Below are 24,742 nucleotides of genomic sequence, written 5' to 3' on the forward strand. Positions count from 1 at the left end.
GATAGAGGTACTCAAGGTACCCTCCGCCACACACCGTCAGGTGGCTTGCGGAATATTGATGTAGATGTAGATGTAGACCAGACAGAGAGAAGAAGAAGGAGGACAAAGATGTGGCGCAGTGGTACAAGACAGGAATGAGGAGACACAAGAGGGCAAAGAGAGGAAAACGTAAACGGAAGACAACCAATCTTAACAGAGTTACTATGGAATTACGATAATTGCGCTGCCCAGAATAGGATGTGTGTACGTACCTGACCTCGAGAACCTCGGGTAGGTGGCACTGCAGTTGCCGTGTGTGACGGCACGTTACGGAGTCGCTTGTGACGGGGAGGGGCGAGCGGCGGATGCGCGTCTAGTGTCGCCTATTTAAGCCCTCACTTCCCTCTGGGCGGACGCGGTGGGGCAAGGGACGAAACTGACACCGGCAGCGGCAAGCAGTCCGACAGCGGCCACAGCCACGGGCAGCCATGAAGACGCTGCTGGTGAGTAGGAGTCGCCACTCAGCTCTTCCATTGTTTCTGCCGCCCACCGGCGGTGTCAGCTTTCTCGGCTCAGCTCGCCTCTCAATACAGTCGACTCTAGCTAATTCGAACCTAGATAAATCGAACATCTCGATAAATCGGAAAAGTTACGTGGTCTCTTGTAAAAATCTCAACAGTAGGAATAAATCATACTCATTTTCGTATATACGATATAAATCGAAGCAATAGTCATAACCTTCCCTCCAATTTTAAGGGGCTCCGGAAAGGCTTAAAATCATGAAAAGTTCAATTTTTACTTTTTTTGCGTTTTCTGAATCTGCAGACTATTACCTTTTAATAGATATATAATTTATTCAATTCCGAAGACTACAACTATTTTTAAATTTTTTTTTGAAATGTGTTCTACATGGGCGTGACCCACTGTGGCGCTGTTAAACTGCTGTCAAATGGTGTTATTATTAACGTCCGTGTTCATCAGGTACATTTTAGTGATGTGAGATAAAGTATGTGTTGTGGCTAACTTGTGATGGTTCAATATATATCGCTGGTGTGATTGTCGATTGTTTCATGTTTATTTACTCTGTCGTTATCTCGAAAATATTCGTAATTAATTCTGTTTCTTGAGTCTCTGTTTTGTTGAAGTATAATAATGAGTAAAAGTAAAGTTGCTGTTGCGACTTTCAATGATGGCAACATTGTAAGCTGCAAGGTATTTAGAAATATGGGAATGAAGATAGGTTCTAGCATGGTACGAGCGATGCTTGCTTTAGACAAGGAACGCCTTCTGGCTGCAGACAGGGCTGTAAATAGTCTAGAAATACAAGCAAGAGTAAACAGGAGGAGGAACAAGAGGAAGCTGGAGGAGGAGTTTGCAGAGGATGAAGATAATCCATCCTATGGACCTGGAATGCACTAAAAAGTTAATTCAATCTTTGTCGCTCGATTCCCAAAACTTTTATTTTCTCATACTAATTACATGTTTTCTAAGGATCTTCCAAACATATTTGTTTCAAACTTTCAGTAAATGTTACACAGTACCTTCTGCATAATTTAACACAGCCTTTTTCCAAAAAACTGTATATTTTTGAATATATAAATAAAAAATTGTAAAAAAATGTTGTGAATTTTCATTACAATTGAAAAAAAAATCATCTTTAATAACTGAACTAAAATTTTGTAAAATCCCTGTGTTAAGTTGTAGCCCACATTCCAATAAATAATCTGTAAAAAGTTCAACTTAGTACCTCAAATACTTTGTGAGGAAAGATGTAATTTATGAGCGTTAACATTGCAAGTATAGGGCGTTCCGGAGCCCCTTAATGGCCAGTAGTGCACGTATAGTTTACGGTTATCACGAACCTATTGCAGTGTTTGATGTTGATTTTTCACTGCCCCAGATCCTACAGCTATGTGTGTTACCTTGGATTCTTGAAACCAAAGCACACAGCTAGAACGCTCGGGTCCATTGAAGTGTGCCGCGCGGCGTGGCCGCGTGGTTTGAGGCGCCATGTCACGGATTGCGCGGCCCCTCCCGCCGAAGGTTCGAGTCCTCTCTCGGGCATGGGTGTGTGTGTTGTTCTTAGCATAAGTTAAAGTAGTGTGTAAGTCTAGGCACCGATACCTCAGCAGTTTGGTCCCTAAGGAATGACACACAGTAAAGGCATCCATCGTTAACGCAACTGCTGCTAGCGCTCCTTACGGTGTGATTCGGCACTAGCGAAGTACGCGAACTAAGCATGATGTATATTCGTACAAATTGTCACAACAATCACCTCTGTAGGTACTATAAATTAATTTACATGAATTTTCAAAGTTGTAAAGTCCATTCTGAAACACCGTGTATAATGGGCTGAGAGTGCGAAAAAAGCCAGTAAAAATAATACCAAGAAGATTCATACCGAATGTAACTTTGTGTGTGAATTAAAGGCAAATTTGAAGCATCTAACTGAAATATACGTAGATAAGTGGCTAAAACTTGTTTATTAAATATATCTTGTGCAGCAAGCAGAAGTTAACATAGGTAAAGGACACACTTGGAAAACGTATTTGAGTATAGCAAACTTCAGCAAAAGCAGCAGAAAATACGTGATTACAACTGACTCATTACACGAAAATTGACGTTGACACTTTAAACATAGATTTAACGGGTATGTGCAAGTTACGAAGCCATGCTGAAAAGTAATGCCTCCGAATCTTTTATTTTGTTCTCATTATCGGTTGAGGTACTACATGTCACGCGTATGAGTCGGTTGGACTTCCCGCTTCGCTGAAGCAAGCTGCACCCTCGGTTAGAGGGCTCCGAATTGTAGCGTGTAATATGGCGATGTGTAACGTAACTGTGACGGTACGTAAAAAACAGAGTGCAGCAATTGAGTTTCGAATTCGGAGAGTTCGTCCATGCACGGAGCACCCATCCTTCAGCATGACAATGGCACAACGCACACGAGCGCTGCAACAATCCGACGCTTTGCGTTCACTGTCATCGATCATCCTCCGTACAGTCCCGACTTGGTCCCATGCGACTGTCACCTGTTTCCAAAACATGAACAACACCCTCGAGGACTTCACTTTGACAGCGATTAAGCCGGCCGATGTGGCCGAGCGGTTCTAGGCGCTACAGTCTGGAACCGCGCGACCGCTACGGTCAACGGAATCAAACGTTCTACAGTGATAGCATCAACAAACTGGCCTCTCATTGGGAGAAATTTCTTCATCGCCAGGATAAATATCTTGAGAAATAAATGTGTAAACATGAAAAATAAGGATGTGGAACGTAAATAAAGTTTTTTATTTAAGAACTTTAAGAGGATTCACATAAAAAAAATCCCTGGCACTTCCTTCCAGCACGACTTTGTACAAAAAATAATTTCTTCGACTATTTGAAAAATATGTAACAATAATAATTTCGAGATGATGGTATTACATAATTTAATTCAGTAAGTAGTAACAGAGTAATCGTATAAGGAACATACTAAGACTAAAGAAACTTATAGTTACTGAGACAGTGGTAATTATGCGCAAAACAAAGGAAATTTAAAACGGAGTGCTGCTAGGGAAAGCTGGTTTTGAATGGAAAGTTTATCTACACACTTTAAGTAGAAAAAGCAGCAGGGAGGCAGTTTCAAGTGATTTAGCGAGACAGAAATGGTGCTGTACCTCAGTAGAAGGAGAAACTAAACAAGTGGAGGAGAACACGCAACTGAAACCTTTTCAGAAAGTACGAGTGTGGTGAATTGGAAGTCTTACATGCTACTCCAGAAAAATATACGTAAAAATAGGTTCAAATGGCTCTAAGCACTATGGGACTTAACATCTGAGGTCATCAGTCGCGTAGACGTAGAACTACTTCAACCTAACTAACCTAAAGACATCACACACATCCATGGCCGAGGCAGGATTCGAACCTGCGACCGTAGCAGCAGCGCTGTTCCCGACTGAAGCGCCTAGAACCACTCGGCCATAACGGTCGGTTATATACGTTCTTACTGTAATAACACTGCAGTATATGACTGACGAAATGCCATGCAGAAGGGAATCAATATGAAACCAGTGACTGTAACAGTACGATGATGTGCGATGGGGCCTCAGACGTGTACGTACAGTTGGCTAGAATTTCAAGTTTGTGTCATCGAGAGTTCTATTTAAAAAAAGAAGTGTAACTGATCAAATATAAATCAAGGTGTCGAACTACAAGAATCCTTTCGCGAAATAGAGTTAAAAATGTTAGTGTAGTTTTAATATCATTCGTACTCTCTTACAAAGCAACAACTACCGTTTAAATTTAAGTTTACTTTTTCCGTTTCACGAAATTTAATGTATTTTAACACTGAACACAATGTCACATAAAGTTTGCGAAAATACTAAACAATATGTCAGTTTTATTTTACAAAGAAATCAGTGAACTATTCCTGCTTGAATAACTCCCAGCGTTCTTTTCCAAGCCCTTTTTCTGTTGTGACATTAGCCGAAAATAATGTCATCCTTTAATTGCGTTCTAAGGATGCACATGAACAGATTTTGCAATGACGACTTTTTGCTGTTTTACAGTCACAGATGGAATCAACTCTCACTTTTCATCATCTTAAAAGCGATCGAGCCGGATCCGTTTCCTCCCTTCCAATGATATGATTTAATCAGTCTGATATCTCTGCTTCAGTACTGCTAACAGCCGCGTGGCGAAATCATGAAAGTTTTCTCTACATCCTTTCATTTTCGCCTCACATTCCAGTGCGTCAACAGCGTGATTCTTTTCTGCGAGAGTCGAGAACGTGTATTTCTATGGAGGCATGTTTGCACCTGTTTCATGTACGTACCGTCGTAAATTATGCATTTTTGCGTAACCAAAGAAGTGTCGCGGCGTGAAGTGGCCGAGCGGTTTGAGGCACCATGTCACTGATTGCGCGGTCCCTCCCACCTCATGTTCTAGTCCTCTGTCGGGCAAGGGTGTGTGTGTCGTTCTTAGCATAAGTTACACTACTGGCCATTAAAACTGCTACATCAAGAATAAATGCAGATGATAAACGGGTATTCATTTGACAAATATATTATACTGGAACTGACATGTGATTACATTTTCACGCAGTGTGGGTGCATAGATGCTGAGAAATCAGTACCCAGAACAACCACCTCTGGCCGTAATAACGGCCTTGATATGCCTGGGCATTGAGTCAAACAGAGCTTGGATGCCGTGTTCAGGTATAGCTGTCCATGCAGCTTCAACACGATACCACAGTTAATCAAGAGTAGTGACTGGCGTATTATGACGAGCCAGTTGCTTGCCCACCATTGACCAATTGGTGAGAGATTTGTTGACTCAGGGATCGAGACGTGGCTGCACGATCCGTTACAGCCATGCGGATAAGATGCCTGTCATCTCGACTGCTAGTGACACGAGGCCGTTGGGATCCAGCACGGCGTTCCGTATTACCCTCCCGAACCCACCGATTCCATATTCTGCTAACAGTCATTGGATCTCGACCAACGCGAGCAGCAATGTCGCGATATGATAAAGCGCAATCGCGGTAGGCTACAATCCGACCTCTATCAAAGTCGGAAACGTGATGGTACGCATTTCTCCTCCTTACACGAGGCATCACAACAACGTTTCACCAGGCAACGCCGGTCAACTGCTGTTTGTGTGTGAGGAATCGGTTGGAAACTTTCGTCATGTCAGCACGTTGTAGGTGTCACCACCGGCGCCAACCTTGTGTGAATGCTCTGAAATGCTAATCATTTGCATATCACAGCATCTTCTTCCTGTCGGTTATATTTCGCGTCTGTAGCACGTCATTTTCGTGGTGTAGCAATTTTAATGGCCAATAGTGTATTTTATGCATTGAGCAAAAAGAAAGTTTATGCTTTCTTTTTCTTCTGTGAGAACAACAATTTGTGATACCACAGATCAACGAGGATGACAAAGAACGAAATGTTTACTTCATGCAATATAGTACACCACCCCACTACTTGGTTAACGTCCTGGATTTTCTCAGTGACCATTTTCCAGGTCATTGGATTGGCCGTGATGATCCAATTGCTTAGCCCCCATGTTCCCCAGAGATGACTCCACTCTATTTTTTTATGGGGATTCTTCAAGGGTATCGTGTTTATACCTCCTGTGCTGGCTCCTCTACCTGAACTTAGAGCACGAATTTACGCCTCCACTGAGCTAGTTACACTTGCAATGCTACAGCGAGTTTAGGAAGAAATTGGCTTTCGATGGAACGTGTGCAGGATAACCAACGGAAGCCACATAGAATATCCCCAATTTAAGGTAAAAGAAACCTTAATGTGTTTCACTACAAAATAACACTAAACCCAGCTCTATATCTTGTTTCAAAAAATGTGTATATAGTTTTAATCTCTTGAGTCCCGAAGATAAAATGAGGAAAATTGTTTTCAGTGTTATTCTTATTAGTCTTACACATAATTACATCCAGAATTACATTATTTGTATTTTTATGTTTTGTACAGTCCAAAATATTTTAGGTACACATATGTGGACGTCAGGTCTTAACTGGTAAATAAATAATACATTGAAAAACAGATTAAAGTTTTTCTTGATGGAATTTTACAAAACAGTTGTTTTTAGTCACACAAAGATAAACATTGCACTTCTTGCACAAGGTTCTTGTATGGAATTTGCAATCCTCAAAACGACATTTAGAAGCATTCTTGGCTCTACGTATCTGGGAAGATGATCGATCTGGTCATATCGAGTTGGGTTCCTTGGCATGGAAACAACTTTTATTCTTTTGGGTTTATTGTCTTCATCTTCTCCTGAGTTGTCAGTAACCTCCTGTTCATCGAAGGTTATTTCTTTGGAGAGTTGTGAGGACCCTCTAACATGAGAACCATTTATCAGTAAATTGGCCACATCAGTCTGCAGTTTATTAGGGACAGTTTGTTACACTTTGGTACTTCTTCTTTTGCACAGGTTCTTTTGTACATAATCCAGCAATTAATAATAGCTAAATCAATATAATGGTTAAATAGTCTGATTGTCCATTTTCTTGTTCTGGTATTTGACCTGTAGTAGGCCATGAATCAGTCACATAGGTCAATGCCAACCATGTTACAATTGTAACTCTTCACAATATCTGGTTGTGGTACATCAATACTTCTGTTCTGCGCCTTTGACCATCGCTTACAAGTAACTTGCGGCTCACTCCCAACACAAGATGATACCAAAATTACAGCCTTGTTATCTTTCCATTTAAGTCCACACACCTTCTTGTCTTCCCTCACACACTCATCCCATTCACCTTTGTTTAGATCAAAATCAGTTTTGAATTTTGAAGCCACATCAGAAATTCTGTTTTTCATTACAGTACCTGTTTGATATATGTTGTTGCTTAAGAGAAGCTCAATTGACTTAATGCCTGTAAAAAATCTACTACTATATATCACATGCTGCCCATTGTTTGGAACTGTCGCAGTCAACAGCTTAATTACACTTGCACCTAAACCTATTTCTTTTAATTCACTATCAGGCGCTGTTCCTTTGGCAGTATATATTATGAAGTCAAGAACTAAACCATCTGAAGATGCCAAAATAAAGTTTTTCAACCCAAGAGGATTGGGTTTCGATGGCACGTAAGTTCTCATTGCACATCTGCCAGAGAATGGAATCATCTGGTCATCAATTGATAGGTGCTTAGATCGTGGCAATGCGAGACACTCATTCCTGAAAACATTAGTCACAGGCCTCACTTTACAAAGTTTGTCACTGCTATCTTGGTCATGTAAATTATTTACAAAATGTAAATGATTGCGTAACTTGAAGTATCTGTCCCAAGTCAGAGTATCACTGATGAGAGGCAGATCAAGTAGCCCACTACAGTATATCTTGGCTTGTGGTAGCTTGAGCGTACCCATTAGAATTTCAATCCCAACACAGGAAAGAATTTCGTTCATATTTGTGTTCAAATTCTTACTATTACTATGCAACTGAAACAGATTGGTCTGTTCTGCAACAACATTCCAAAAGTTCTTATCATAATATTCGAAAAAGTATTCAGCAGGGTCCCTTAACACACCATCCGTCATATCTTCGAAATTATCTTCACATGGTTCCTTGTTTTCCATTTTTGAGCACTTCCATTTTAACTTACGTTTACGTCCACTGTCTTGCGACGAACCAGACTTAGGGTCTTCTATTTCGATGTCTGCTTGTTCGTAGTGACCGTAGATTCAGGGACAGCCTCCTCATCCGATAATTGTTGATTCTCATCATCTGAAAGTGGACTGAAGTCACTCTCCTCCAGCGTCCGAAGTACGTCTTCATCGTTGATTACTGAAAATAAGGCCATAAATTAAATTTTGATGTTTAAATAATCGAGATCGTAAACATTATATAACATTTTGCCACAAAAATTGGATAAATATGAGGATTTCGTCACACAGTATCATAACAACTAAAACTTCTCAATGAATAAGGTAAGCAGGAAAACTTTGAGGCTGAGACCTGAAGTACACATACGTGTAATTCACAATAAGAGATAATTTAAAAGAAAACATATATCAATCACATTTGTGACTATTTTTACATACGTAAAGTAGAAAATAAAGTAAAGTTAGTGTATAGAATAAGGCATTATTTTGAATTACCTTCAGAGCGTGTGCCTTGTGTAGCCATTTTGCCGACCCGTATCTTCAAAACATCACAGAGGGCATTGCAAGCAGATTGTGGTGCAATCTGGTGGCATGGACTGAAACTACGAAGCTTCCACAGACGTGTAGTAGAGGTATTTAGTCGATAGAAACTGTTCATAAGCTTTACGAAATAGAATCATGAAGTCCACGCATGTGAACCCGTGGACTGAGGAGGTTAAAGTTGTAAAGGGATCTTTCCGTCTGCGACACATGGGACATTTATCATGGCGATGCACAAGGCTATACGTATCAGACGGTCCTCTCTGCGAGTCGTCTTTATAGGATTTCCGTCTCCCGAGGGCTGGTCGATGCTATCCAAGATGCAGAATATTGACCCTTGGCATTCCCGGACCTCTGTCATGCGTCAGTACCATTCTCCTTCCACGGCAGCCAGTGTGGCGCAGTCGTGTGTCGCGGAAATTAAACATCACACATCTTACCAAAAATATGTTCAAATGTGTGTGAAATCTTATGGGAATTAATTGCTAAGGTTATCAGTCCCTAAGCTTACACAGTACTTAACCTAAATTATCCTAAGGACAAACACACACACCCATGCCCGAGGGAGGATTCGAACCTCCGCCGGGACCAGCAGCACAGTCCATGACTGCAGCGCCTTTGACCGCTCGGCTAATCCCGCGCGGCTCACACACCTTACCAATCCAGTCAGTGGTGTGTAGCGGACGTTTGGGCAGTGTGCGAACATGAGCGTCTAGCATATGTGACGACGATAACTTGGCGGCTGTAATGCGCCAAGCCTGCAATATGGCGAGTGTTGATGCAGTTTGGCTGGGAACTGTCTGCATGGAACCACCATACAAAGGAGTTCTACTTCAGTTGCTTCGTGAACTTGATGGATCGCAGCAAGATCAAGACTCACATATTTGCCATCATTTCTCACAGATTCCGGGGAGTGGTAGTGAGGACTCGCCGTCACGATATGGCGTGGCAGGAAGACCCCTCACTTCACCACATCGGGACTGACAGGAAGCACTGTGGGCAAAAACTGGTCTCGGAGCTCGTTAGTTGTGGATGGCATGGAGCCACCTGCCAGGCACATGTGCTCGCTGGCTTTGTGGAAGATTTTCGCCACATCTGTCAGTACAAGCAACGTGAAATTCATGATTTGGAGCCAGTGTTGTTCCACATCATTCGCACCATTTAGGGCATCGAAGTTCAAATCCTGATGGAGGATGCGATGACTTCAAGACAGCGAAACGTGCCTGGTATGGATGGTCTCCCTGTGGAAATTTATCGGGCATTCAAGGATTTGGTGGCGCCAGAGGTGACTGCAATTTTCCATGAACTGTTGAGTACAGCACCACGGTTCCGCCATCATTTGTCGAAGGCGTTATCATCCAAGTTCACAAGTCACCACAGTGGAATCTAGTTGCCCACTACTGCCCTCTTACCTTGCTCAATACCGACTATAAGATATTTGCTCGTTTTTGGCAACGCTATGTTGTCGGATCCTCCCGAGTATACTATCCACGGAACAAAAGACTTCAGGTGGACTCGTCAGTCCCAAGACAGCCACTGGTGAATGTCGAGGTGTCATTGTTATAGAATCTAGGTAAAATCTTCATGCAGCTTTAGCGGCCGTCGATTTTGACAACGCTTTTGATCGGATGCGACATGGTTACCTCTTTGATGTCATGGAGCGGATGGACTTCCCGACACCCCATCATTGGCACCACGCGACATCTCTGTGACAGCACACACTCCTTTGACCAGGTTAATGGTCGTATCCCCGGACCGGTGCCGATCTGCTTTTCCTTGAGTCAGGGACGTCCGCTATCATTGCACCTTTACTTACTCGCCCTGGAGCCACTTACTGGGAGTCTCGTGACATACTTGTCAGGACTGACCCTGCAGCAATACACATTCTACTGTCATGCCTATGCAGACGACCTGTTGCTGCTGGTACAGTCACGGGCAGAGACCACAAGTGTACCAGATCTGATATCTATGTACGGGATGTCATAGACAGTACTTTGGGTGTTGCCAAATCTACAGTGATGCCAATTGGCCGAAGACTCACTCCAGAAGAACTGACGCCTCTACCCTTGCGTACAGAGATTGCAATACCTTGGCACTGTATTTATGTCCATCAGCTGTCACACCACAGCAGTCAACTTCCTGTGCGCCCTCAATGTCACCAACATGACCGTTCGGCAACATCGCCTCTTTGCCTTTACTTTGCAGTGTGTGGAATATCTGAATGTTTCCAAGCTGGTGCATAACAGACCAGGTCCTCTCGTGGTCGCCGGCAATTGGTCGCAGTCTGCAGACCGCGTTGGGTACTTCCTGATGCCTGGTAATTTTTTCAATGTAAAATATGAAACACTCACGCCGGCTGGAGTGGCCAAGCGGTTCTAGGCGCTACAGTCTGGAAGCGCTAGGCTTTTGTGATGTCCTTAGGTTAGTTAGGTTTAACTAGTTCTGAGTTCTAGGGGACTGATGACCTCAGAAGTTAAGTCCCATTGTGATCAGAACCATTTTTGAAACACTCACCTTCCCCCAGAAAGCGGGGGGACTTGGAGTCACCAACGTCCGGTGTCGTGCAGCGGCCTTCTATCTGAACAGCATGAACAAAGAGTGGTCTGGCTCAGGGAACTAACTCACGTGACAACTCTTGGATATTTACACGCCGGCCTCCATCTCACTACCCGTGTTAGTAGAATATGTTGCGCCTCTATTTGCGCATCTGTCTGTCCCTTTCGTGGACGTTAGCAATGTCTACACTGGCCTCCCGTTCCTCCCCTCCTCCCCACCCCCGCCAATGTCCAAAGGACTTCTACATGCAGTTACTACGTGGTGTACCTTGCAACGTTGAGATTAAGTATCTATTAAAGAGGTGGACGGCTGTGTGGCGCAACTTTCATCAGCCACGCCTCGCACCACAGCCAGAGCGACATGGTATCTCGTCGTCTGTGGAAAATTCGTTTAAATGCGATTGGTTTAAAGGACAGTCCTTCATGCTCAACCTGTCATTTCCTGGATGATGACACCAATCGTCTGACCTGCGCTAGTGTTCGTGAAGACTGGACACTAGGACGGTAAATGGTCGCCTATTTCATTCACGTCCCTCCATCCATGTTCAAACTGTACGCTTTCATTCACCTGGGGGACGTGTGTTCCCGTGCAGCCAAGACTCATGCGGTAGTTTGGGACAAAAGATGGACAGTCACCCACCTTCATGGAGTCGGGGACAAATCGTGGCTTGGTCTTTGGGCGGTCCCACAGAATGAGCATACATTGATTGAACGAGGCCCACACTACCGCTGCTATCTCGTCAGATACCTTCGTGGTGTATTGCGCTACCCCACGCTCATGTTATTTGAAGCCCCCAGCGGACGCCTCACCTGATATTCTACTGTCCTTTTTTTTTCCAGTCCCGTCTCCCCTGCCTACCACTAGTCTGTCACATAATGAAATTTTATGGCTATGGCTGGCGGTCTCTTCTTGTCTTTTCTGGTTGGTCGGTGGTCCTGGGGACGCTGTGGCCAGACCTTGTGAGGTCGACCACTACCCACTCCATGCCCCTGCCCTGCCATTGATGATGATGATGATGATGATGATTACGTTTGGTTTGTAGGGTGCTCAACTGCGCGGTTAGCAGCGCCTGTACAAATTCCCAACCTTTGCTCTGTCCAATCTCGACACTTACATGAATGATGAATGTTGATGAAATGATGAGGACAACACAAACACCCAGTCATCTCGAGGCAGGTGAAAATCCCTGACCCCACTAGGAATAGAACCCGAGACCCCCTGCTCAGGAAGCGAGAACGCGACCGCGAGGCCACGAGCTGCGAACCCCTGCCATTGAGCCAAAGGTGACGTCCACATATTCATATCCCGTCATCCCTACCTTCTGTATCCTTAACAGGAACTGTCAGTTTTCCTCAATGCATTTTCTGATGTTATGCTGATTTGGTGTATTGTTTGTTTGTAAATAAAGTTGGTATTACCTTCTCATTTTTCAAAAAAATAACTAAATAAGTAAACATAAAAGAATAAAAAGTGATCAGAGAAAGTAAATGAGAGCAGGAGACCTGGGCTGTAATCATGGTGTAGGTAGAAATTTTTGTTCGCCACTTTAGTTTGCATGTACACATCACGTTCTCTGGAAACTAATGTAGTGACCTGTTCTTGTGCAGGTGCTCCTGAGCGCAGTCATCACAGCGGCAGTGGCCAGGCCTGGCTCGCTGGAGCCTGTCCAATCGACCATTCCAGACGCTGCATCCTCAAAGGCGCCAACAGCGAAGACAAACAACAATCCCAACCAAGAGGCAAATGTTGATGGCAAAAACATGGTTCGAATCATCAGAAGTCTCCATAAGACTTTAACATGCACTTTCAAAAAGTCTAGGCTCGCCAACCCCATACTGCCTAACACTTCTCCCATCAGTGACAGTAGCAATGACTCTACCGGCACTCGGTTTGTTGACAATCCCCACATCGGTCTTCCGTTTGGAACCGTGTTGCCTCTACCTGATCCTCCAAGTCAATCTCAAGTCTCACCAACTACTAACACTGCAGTTGCTTCAACTGCTTTTAAAGTACGAATAGACAGTCCTCATGTTGGCCTTCCTGCTGACAGTCCCATTTCTGCTTCACCTGCCAGTACCACTATTGTCAGCAGTCCTATAACTAATTTCAAAACTGATACCTCTTCTGAAGGAGCCTTTGGCAGTTCCCTTTACAATATTCTTACTGAGGTTTCTTCGAAGGATGATGGTACTAACAAACGTTCGACTGGTATTTCTCCTGCCAGCTTAACTGTCAACAGCGGTGCTGTCCATTCCAGCAGCCAGCCCAAAAGTCAGTCTGTTAACGTCAGTCCAGATCTCCCAGACGCTTTTATTCCCAACAGTTTCCCCACTCATAGTACCCTTGTTTTCTTCCCTGTCAGCATCCCCACTTCAAATGCTCCTAGCACTGCTGGTTTACCTTTGAAAAACGGCTTTGCTAATTTTCCCACCAACAATGGCAATATTGATTTTCTTGTAAGTAATCCCTTCAGCGAATTCCTCGCCAAAACTGTGAATCCCAAATTCTTCTCTGAAAACTCATTTTCGATTTTGCCCTCCACTAGTAGCCAAGTAAAATTTTTTCACAGTCTCCCAGTCAACAGTGTTACAGGCAATCCTCGAAGCCATATTCCCATTAACACTGCCTCGTTTGGTTTCCCCAACAGTAGCCCCAAAACTTGTCCTCTGAAGAATATTGCTTTCCTTATGAACAACCCTCCTCACAGCGTACCTGGAAACATTCCCTCTTCTGTAGCTCCAGTAACTAGCCGCTCCAACAGTGTTCTTGTCAAAAGTGCCAGTGTACTCCTGTATAGCGATACTGTGCCACTTGGAAATGTCGTCAACACGGCTCAGGGTCCTGTCCTCGTTGGAGGACCCTCGAATTTCGCCATTTTTCCACAACAGCCGTCACTGGATGACATCAGTCAGGTATTGCACTAACCTCTCACCTACCATAGTCAAATTGTAATTGCTTTGTCTTCTGCAGAGAATACATACATAGTCTATTTTAGAAAATAGTCAAAGAAGTTAACTTGTGATCTTAATTAGTCAATCGATAACGTACTTAACATTTAAAAGACGTCTTTCTCTCTTAGAAGTCGCTGTATATGATGACGTGCTATTATTGTACTTCATCATTACGCAATTTTCAAGCGCTTTAAAAACTGATATCGTAGCTACCATATGATTTTACTTTGTTCAGCAACATTTTAATTCTGTATGCATACGAGCGACCAAGAGAAGAGAAGTTATCTGCTTGGTTAGTTGTATCATTTGCTACTTCTTCAGAAAGCGTTCTGTCCCTCACTTTAAATGACAGTCGTTGTTCTGAGCTGCTGTATGAATTGATGGAATGTAACGTATTTACTTAGATCTATTTAACAGGATTTCTTTAAAGTGGAACATAATATACCGGGTGACTCTGAAACAAAAGAACAGATTTCAGTTGTTTTTTACAGACAAACTATAAAAGACAGAAAGACACTGCGCATGTCGCTAGATAGAGAAAGGTTCAAAGTTTTGTCATAGCTGCGCTGTTGCTTGTCTATGGTAGAGTGTTTGTGCGTACATAAAACTTGGATCCTTCCTCTGTGCAGTGACATGTGCAGTGTGTTTCTATCTTTAATTGTCTGCCTGTAATAAACAACTGAAATCTGTTCTTTCTTTCTGAATCATCCCGTACTTTCGTTCCTATCAATAACAAATTGATTTATAAAGTGTGATGATGGGAAACGATTAAAAGTACCTGCATGTTAACGCAGTTTTAGTTTCTGAGCTGCTGTTGTTTCGTCCTTTGCTTTTTCATGTATTCCGTATACGTTTGTACATTCCTAACTGCTTAAGTATTGAAGACTGCCAAAATTTTAATTACACATAGACCATGGTAAACGGGAATATCGTCTTTCAAGCAATTTATTCAAGCTACAGACTCATTTCGATAAACTTGATTGCTTTGATATTTCTGAATTGGTTATTGCGGACCAGCTCTCAGTTGTGTTTACAGCAGTCAGGAATTTGCAGACACAGTCTTTCAAGAAATTATCTTAATTGGAGACTACCGATGGAAATGAACACATAAAAGTAACGTAGAGGGCAGTGGCTTCAAACATAAAGTAAGTAACGGACAGTGGGACAGACAAAGCGTTTCTGAGGATCAGCGAGAAGTGAAGTGGAAAACCACAGATATGATTGGCTATGACAAAGGGTAGTTACTTCTTAGGCCATGAATTTTTTAAGAAACTTATGATTCTTCTTATCTGTCTCTTCAGTATTATTTTTTGTAGTGATGTCGGAGGTTCTGAAGTATACACACTTTTAGTCAGGGTCATAGACAGGTAATATCTTAGATTGTTCTTAATTCAAATTGCTTTTGCATTAAAGTGTTCCTCATTAGGTCGAATTTAAGCCCCATTTTCCTCACTCTTCTAGAGTTCCCTCTTCTGTTTAGTTTGGTTTATGAAGATGTTGAGGTTCTAAATAAATAAATAAATAAAATAAATAAGAAGAAAACAAAAACTATGGTAGTAGGGAAGACAAAAGAAAATGGTAAAGTTAATATTAAACTAGAAACTGATGTTCTAGAGAAGGTTAAGAACTTCTGTTATTTGGGGAGCACAGTCACTGACGACAATAAATGTATCATAGATATAAAGAGAAGAACAGCCTTGGCAAAGCAAGCTTTCCAAAATAAAAGGAATTTACTAACAGAATCATATAAGCCTAGAAAGTAGGAAAAAGTTTGCCAAAACTTCTGTCTGGAGTGTCTTAACATACGGATGTGAAGCGTGTACTCTGGGAAAGGCAGAGAAAGAGAGACTGGAAGCAATGGAAATGTGGATATCGAGAAGAATGACGAAAACAGGCTGGGCAAATAGAAAAAGTAATGAACAGGTCTTAAGAGAAGTGAATGAGAACATAACGCTGCTAAATTGTATAGGTAGAAGAAAATCAAAAATGATAGGGCACACAATGAGACTCAATCAGTTCCTAAAGGATGTTTTTGAAGGAAACGTTTTAGGGAAAAAACCAAGAGGCAGGCCAAGGGAAACATATTTTAATAACATCGAAGAATATGTGGGGATAAAATCGTATAAAGAATTGAAGAGGATGACAATGGAGAGAGGGACGTGGCTAAATCGACAATGCATAGCCTTTAGTTTATGATGATTATGATGATGATGATGATGATGATGATGTTGATAATGATGATGATGATGATGATAATGAAGTTCTTCAGCTGACCATACATGTCTTTGCTATCATTTTTTCTGAGAATTAATATGGGATTTTCACGCAATTCCGTTGATGCACTTTGTTGACTAAACGGTACTTGCAGACCGAACTCTGAATCATCCGGGATGACAGTTTGTGCGATTGCCCAGTCACTGTCGCTGCGTGATATCAGATAATCACAGAGAGCTTAACGCATGAGAGTAATGTTCTCTTTATAGTAGATTTCTTCAGTTTCGTGTTTTAAAAACTAGTTCAAGAAATGGTTTTTCCCATTCTTTGTTGGTTTTGGCCGCAACCTAGCTGAGATGTGAAGATTTGATAGGGCTCTATTGTAACAATTATTAATTTATAGCCTGGTAACACGACATTACAATGGCAGTTCTTTCTTCATCGTAAGGTACTGTGTTACTGTCATCTTGAAATGTTCCTTCTCGTGTGTCACCTGGGAGCCAACATAGAATGGGTCTGTGTCCTGTACTTGGCCATGGCCAAATCCTATGCAGTCTTAGCACCTTGTAGGGTGTGAGAGAAATATCGGTAGGCAGAATGGCTGACTGGGCAGCAGGTACAAAGAAACAGTTCCTTGGCTGTTGTGGATTCATAAACGCAGTGGTAACTGCAACGTACTCAGTCAGCAGAATACATGCAGTCGAAGCAGGCAGTGCCCCTGAAGTGCTGACCCTGAATGGCGGTGTTTGGCCAGCTCATCATGTGACAGTGGGTGACAGCCACCAGTGCAAGGACGCCAGACTGGAGTAATGTGGTCTCAGCACATCTGGAGCCACAGAAAAAGAACCAACGATAAATACAGGGCCCGGAACGAAATTGTGACGTCACACTAGTCGCCTTGCCCGCCATACATCGCGATCGCTAGGCTCCACGCACGGCCCACTAAATTTATTACCTTTGTATTGTGTCATCGAATGCATGCTTGTAATGCACAATTAAAAATTATTAAATCCATCCGAAATAGTAACTCACTCCCAGCCAGAGACGGCCGCTTGCACTCATAAGACCTGTAGGGTCACATACTGTGACACAAGCCACATTCGCCATATACACTCCTGGAAATTGAAATAAGAACACCGTGAATTCATTGTCCCAGGAAGGGGAAACTTTATTGACACATTCCTGGGGTCAGATACATCACATGATCACACTGACAGAACCACAGGCACATAGCCACAGGCAACAGAGCATGCACAATGTCGGCACTAGTACAGTGTATATCCACCTTTCGCAGCAATGCAGGCTGCTATTCTCCCATGGAGACGATCGTAGAGATCCTGGATGTAGTCCTGTGGAACGGCTTGCCATGCCATTTCCACCTGGCGCCTCCGTTGGACCAGCGTTCGTGCTGGACGTGCAGACCGCGTGAGACGACGCTTCATCCAGTCCCAAACATGCTCAATGGGGGACAGATCCGGAGATCTTGCTGGCCAGGGTAGTTGACTTACACCTTCTAGAGCACGTTGGGTGGCACGGGATACATGCGGATGTGCATTGTCCTGTTGGAACAGCAATTTCCCTTGCCGGTCTAGGAATGGTAGAACGATGGGTTCGATGACGGTTTGGATGTACTGTGCACTATTCAGTGTCCCCTCGACGATCACCAGTGGTGTACGGCCAGTGTAGGAGATCGCTCCCCACACCATGATGCCGGGTGTTGGCCCTGTGTGCCTCGGTCGTATGCAGTCCTGATTGTGGCGCTCACCTGCACGGCGCCAAACACGCACACGACCATCACTGGCACCAAGGCAGAAGCGACTCTCATCGCTGAAGACGACAAGTCTCCATTCGTCCCTCCATTCACGCCTGTCGCGACTCCACTGGAGGCGGGCTGCACGATGTTGGGGCGTGAGCGGAAGACGGCCTAACGGTGTGCGGAACCGTAGCCCAGCTTCATGGAGACGGTTGCGAATGGTCCTCGCCGATACCCCAGGAGCAACAGTGTCCCTAATTTGCTGGGAAGTGGCGGTGCGGTCCCCTACGGCACTGCGTAGGATCCTACGGTCTTGGCGTGCATCCATGCGTCGCTGCGGTCCGGTCCCAGGTCGACGGGCACGTGCACCTTCCGCCGACCACTGGCGACAACATCGATGTACTGTGGAGACCTCACGCCCCACGTGTTGAGCAATTCGGCGGTACGCCCACCCGGCCTCCCGCATGCCCACTATACGCCCTCACTCAAAGTCCGTCAACTGCACATACGGTTCACGTCCACGCTGTCGCGGCATGCTACCGGTGTTAAAGACTGCGATGGAGCTCCGTATGCCACGGCAAACTGGCTGACACTGACGGCGGCGGTGCACAAATGCTGCGCAGCTAGCGCCATTCGATGGCCAACACCGCGGTTCCTGGTGTGTCCGCTGTGCCGTGCGTGTGATCATTGCTTGTACAGCCCTCTCGCAGTGTCCGGAGCAAGTATGGTGGGTCTGACACACCGGTGTCAATGTGTTCTTGTTTCCATTTCCAGGAGTGTATCTCGTTGGCCTCATGCAGAAAACAGGAGCGCAGTTCCAAAAGTCAAGCAGGTAGACCGACTACGCTGTTAGGCGTAAGTGTAGCGGCCATCCAGCAACTGACAGTGGGGTAGATGCAAGGGGAACACCAGTGCAGGATGCACACCAAAGACACCCTTTACAGGAATGGATTCCAGGCGGTAAGGATCGGCTTCTGGCGTGAGGTAACCACGCTCGCTGTAGTTCCAGTCCAGAGGCTTTTGCTACGCTGGCTCAGCTCTTCACTGTCTCAAGAATCAGAATTAGACAGACAGGACACGGATTGTGAAGTCCACTAGACAACAGTCCTCCTCCTTTCAGTAGATCCAGTCCATTGTATTGCAGACTATTATTAACTCTGTTAATTACTTAAACATTGAATTTTATATTTTTACATTTATGTACTCTTTTCGTCCCAGCGGATCTTACACTAATCCAGCCCAGTTTCCCATGTCTGATGGCTAGTTTCCTCAATGAGTAGTTGCTTTCTAGGGTGACCCACTCTTTCAATATTCGTTGGACAGGTAGCCTAAAAGGGTGGGAGGTTTTGTGTGATAGACAGGTATAAGCCGCACAAATCAGAATCAGAACCAAGATGATACTTGAAGTGGATGTGCTTGTTACTGTGATTTTATGCTTGAAGCTGCTGTGACACTGGTGTGGTGTATGTGTAGGAACATTTTCTGCGCACTATTATGCCCCTACAACTCTGCTACGGACTTGTTCAGAGAACTGTATAAAGTCGGCATCCATGATATTCAGAAAGCTCAGGTTTCTAACAGAATGTGACTCCAAGCGTTTGTCAGGCAACTGCACTAGCTGATATGCCAGGTTCAGAAATGTAGTCTTGATACGGTTGCTGGCACCTGAAATTTGACCGCGAAATATCACACGTACCATTTATATACCGCTGTTTTCTAGCCCTAACCATTCTGCTCCCTTAGGTGACCTCTGCTCGTATGTTCCATGGCCATCCTTCTGCTCTTGTCCCTTCTAAAATTACTTTCAGTTGACTCGTCCGTATGGCTGTGTGGATCGCCTGGGACGAGCGTATAGTGACTTTTACTTAGTGGCAGCGTTGCAGATCATAGGTAGACCAACCGGGTATCCAGTAGCTCGAGCCAGCCCTGTATTGAACTAAAATTTTGAGTTCACAGAACTGGAGGTTGTTGTTACGAAACTTGACAGCTCTACTGTTAACCCCTGCAGCATTACGGTATTATTCAACATTCCCTGTTCCTGGTGGTCTAGCTGAGTCGTGTGCCATTCCATCAGGGTTCTGGTACCTTTCGCCTCTATCTGCATCTGTATTAACGTGTCGTTGGGTCCCATTCACGTCATCATCATCTAATGTTCTGAATAACGGCCTCAACAATCTACCCCCAGCAACCATCTACCTCTGCTTCGTCGTTTTAATGTCTGTGGCACCAAATTAATGGCTTGCTGTAATTGGTCCTGGTGGCATTCACAAGAGAGACGCTGCAACAGGTACTAATTGTGTACCTCGCTTGACACTCCATTCTTGGCGGATGTCAGGTACAGTTCCAAGGAAACCTTCATACAAGTTTCGCATCTCGTTTCTTACTTCCCAAGCATTCTACGTTAATGCCAACATCTACTGGTGATTGGTGAAATCAGTGTCATCCTGCCTGGATAAAAGAACCTCTCCCTTCGTAGGTCGTTTCTGCAAGATGTTCACATCCTCGCCTGAAGAGGTGCAGCACTGCCTTGTGAAGTTCAAAACTGGCTCACTATTTTCTCCCACCAAAAGTTTCACTATCTGAAAACGCAATGGCATTGTGCGTCACGCACTACTTTGTATAGCAGTTGGCCTTTAATCTCACACATTTTTGAATTGTAAGGTACAACAACGAATTACAGTAAAGCTTTCCAATCACTGTGGTGACTATTTGATTAGTAGTTTATCAATTTTCCTATCGTTCAGAATACCTGTTCACTGCGTTGATGGCTGGTGTGGAGGAGTTCCAATGTAAGCAGCAATCGATAACAGGTACTGCACGGACGAAGCGGCAATTATTTATAAGGGCTCTCTCCAGTGTAACTATCAAAAGACGCCGCGTCTATTCACGTAGGGAGACAAGGCACCAAGCGCGAGGGCCCGTCATGTGGTAACCACTCTCGCTTAGTGCTGATGCGAAGGCTTCTGCCATACCGGCTCATCACGTTCCTTCCCCTTGCATTAGAATCATGCTGGCAGCAAGCTGGCCCGACTGCCTACAAATTGTTAGGTCAGCCCGGAAAGTCATGGCGTAACACAGATCACATGAGATGTTGCTCTGCTGACTTATTCCAAAGAGTCTATTGAAGGTGCGAGATAATTTCCAAGAAAGGTTTGGCATAACACAGCTCACATGAGGTATTACTCTGCTGACTTGTTCCAAAAAGTCTGTTGTTGGAGCGAGATAATTTCCAGGAACGTGTTGGCGTAACGCAGATCACATGATGTATTGCTCTGCTGACTTGTTCCAAAAAGTCTGTTGATGGAGCGAGATAATCTCCAGAAAACATGAGTAACGGAGAATTAAATATCCTCAGAGTAGTGAAGCGACTTAAATCACTTAATAAAAGCAAGTCTTCTGGCCCAGACTGTATACCAATTACGTGCCTTTCTGAGTATGCTGATGCATTATTCATACTTAACAATCATATACAACCGTTCGCTCGACGAAAGATCCGTACCCAAAGACTGGAAAGGTCACACCAATATTCAAGAAAGGTAGTAGGAGTAATCCACTATATTACAGGCCCATATCGTTAACTTCGATATGCAGCAGGATTATGGAACATATATTGTGTTCGAACATTATGAATTAGATCGAAGAAAAAGGTCTGGTTCAAATGGCTCTGAGCACTATGGGACTTAACATCTGAGGTCATCAGTCCCCTAGAACTTAGAACTACTTAAACCTAACTAACCTAAGGACATCACACACATCCATGCCCGAGGCAGGATTCGAACGTGCGACCGTATCGGTCGCGCGGTTCCAGACTGAAGCGCCTAGAACCGCTCGGCCATAGCGGCTGGCCGAAAAAGGTCTATTGACACACAGTCAACATGGGTTTAGAAAACATCGTTCCTGTGAAACACATCTAACTCTTTATTCTCATGAAGTGTTGAGTGCTATTGACAAGGGATTTCAGATCGATTCCATATTTCTGGATTTCCGGCAGGATTTTGACACTGTACCACACAAGCGGCTCGTAGTGAAATTGCGTGCTTATGGAATATCGTCTCAGTTATGTGACTGGATTTGTGATTTCCTGTCAGAGAGGTCACAGTTCGTTGAAAGTCATCGTGTAAAACAGAAGTGATTTCTGCCATTCCCCAAGGTAGTGTTATAGGCCTTTTGCTGTTCCTTATCTATATAAACGATTTAGGAGACAATCTGAGCAGCCGTCTTCGGTTGTTTGCAGATGACGCTGTCGTTTATCGACTAATAAAGTCATCAGAATACCAAAACAAACTGCAAAACGATTTAGAAGAAATATCGAAACGGTGCGTAAAGTGGCAGTTGATCTTAAATAACGAAAAGTGTGAGGTCATCCACATGAGAGCTAAAAAGAACGCGTTAAATTTCGGTTACACGATAAATCAGTCTAATCTAAAAGTCGTAAATTCAACTAAATACCTAGGAATTACAATTACGAACAACTTAAATTGGAAGGACCACATAGAAAATGTTGTGGGGAAGGCTAACCAAATACTGCGTTTCATTGGCAGGACACTTAGAAAATGTAACAAACCTACTAAGGAGACTGCCTAAATTACGCTTGTCCGTCCTCTTTTAGAATTCTGTTGCGCGGTGTGGCATCCTTTCCAGATAGGAGTGACGGAGTACATCCAAAAAGTTCAAGGAAAGGCAGCACTTTTGTACTATCGCGAAATGTGGTAGAGAGTGTCACAGAAATGATACAGGATTTGGGATGGACATAATTAAAAGAAAGGCGTTTTTCGTTGCGACGGAATCTTCTCACGAAATTCCAATCACCAACTTTCTCCTCCGAATGCGAAAATATTTTGTTGACACCGACTTACATAGGGATGAACGTTCACAAAGATAAAATAGGGAAATCAGAGCTCGTACGGAAAGATATAGGCGTTTGTTCTTTCCGCGCGCTATACGAGATTGGAATAATAGAGATTTGTGAAGGTGGTTCGATGAACCCTCTGCCAGGCACTTAAATGTGATTTGCAGAGTATCCATGTAGATGTAGATGTAGATGTAGATGTAGATGTAGATGTAGATGTAGATGAAAGTGTAGGCGTAACATAGATCACATGAGGTATTGCTCTGCTGACTTATTCTAACAAGTCTGTTGGTGGAGCGAGATAATTTCCATGAACTGCTGCAGCATCATGCAATGTAATGGTTGCGAAACTTACTCTGGCCATAAAGACAGAGGTAAGGTCTTCGCTTCTTCTAAATCACTAACCAGTGCCCTGTACCAATTGAACTGTTTTCAAAAAGACCCAGATCCAACGACTGAATTGCAAAACGAGCACTCCAAACTGTCACTACACCGTCTACAACTGATTTATAGCATCTCTTCGGTAAACAAAGTTTAATAAGTCTATAGTTAAAAGGGGGACACCCACAGAAATAAAGGAATTTTTTGTATAAGAGATCTTGCCAACACCCCTCATTGTTATAAAACGCCAATTTCAGCTGAGCTGATATCTCCGTCTTTTAATTAGAGATCTCTATCCACCTAAATAATTCTTGTTTAGTCAGTGACTCACATTCTCGCAAACACTGGTGATGGACTATCTGACCATTGAGAAGCCTACACTCATGGCTTCCTATACGCAAAGCCCGCCGCTGTGGCCGAGAGGTTCTAGGCGCTTCAGTCCGGAACCGCGCTGCTGCTACGGTTGCGGGTTCGAATCCTGCCTCGGGCATGGATGTGTGTGATGTCCTTAGGTTAGTTAGGTTTAAGTAGTTCTAAGTTCTAGGGGACTGATGACCTCAGATGTTAAGTCCCATAGTGCTTGGAGACATTTGAACCTATTCGCAATTTCTTTTATAATCTCGTCTCCGACCCCAGGAACCCTTCCTAGGAAATACTAACCCTGAATGTCTTTCTGGTATATAACCCTCAGGTGTTCCAGGCAAGACGGAGAAAGACAAATACTTGTTACCTAGGCAATGAAACCCGAAATCACCTGACAGTAATCTTAAGTGATGGTCTCGCACTTCTCATACGACAACGGCATAGTTACTGTTTTGCGTTTTCCAACGCCGCACTCTGTAGAGGAGCACGCTCCGTCTTGAACTTCCTGGCAGAGATTAAATCTGTAAGATGTACCAGATCGTTGTTGGTGAAAGACAGGAAGGAGGGTTCCGATACCGGTCTGCCACACAGTTTTAAAGTACCCAAGATACTTCTTAGATCGTCGGAGCAACAACATATTTGGCATTTCCTGGTCCTGTTTACGTTCCGTTGCCTTAAACAGTTTCGAATACGACTTATTGGGACATATTGCTTCTAATAACACTTCATTGTCTACTTTACATGCTCGATGTGTGGTGTCTGACACAATACGATGCTATCATTGCAGATTATAAGAATGAATAGTGGTCTGTCCAGTGTGTTGCGTTTTCCCTGTTCTCTTCGCGTACAATGTAATCGAGATGTTCTTTGAGTACTACAGTCACCAACTCGTCGACGTGCGATTAGCGTTAGTGACTATTCCGAGGCCCCTGGCTCATTTCCGGCCGGGCCGGGAATTCTCTCCGCTTGGGACTGCGTGTGTGTGTGGTGGTTACATCATCAAGTTGCGGAAGCGGGGTGAAACAAAAAAAAAAGTGCACCA

At 43.9% G+C, this 24,742-nt stretch overlaps 1 protein-coding gene across 1 annotated transcript in view; it reads left to right on the forward strand.

Moving 5' to 3' along the window:
- The first annotated feature begins 359 nt into the window (after positions 1-359).
- LOC126176106 (uncharacterized) overlaps positions 360-24,742 on the forward strand; it is a 33,699-nt gene continuing 9,316 nt past the window's right edge. Inside the window, exons 1-2 of the mRNA XM_049923244.1 lie at positions 360-482; positions 12,797-14,101. Coding sequence (XP_049779201.1) covers positions 468-482; positions 12,797-14,101 — 1,320 coding nt within the window. The 5' untranslated portion in view covers positions 360-467. The remainder of the gene's footprint in view (positions 483-12,796; positions 14,102-24,742) is intronic.

Source organism: Schistocerca cancellata, chromosome 3 (genome assembly GCF_023864275.1).
Source record: "Schistocerca cancellata isolate TAMUIC-IGC-003103 chromosome 3, iqSchCanc2.1, whole genome shotgun sequence".
In the NCBI taxonomy this organism is placed as follows: Eukaryota; Metazoa; Arthropoda; class Insecta; order Orthoptera; family Acrididae; genus Schistocerca; species Schistocerca cancellata.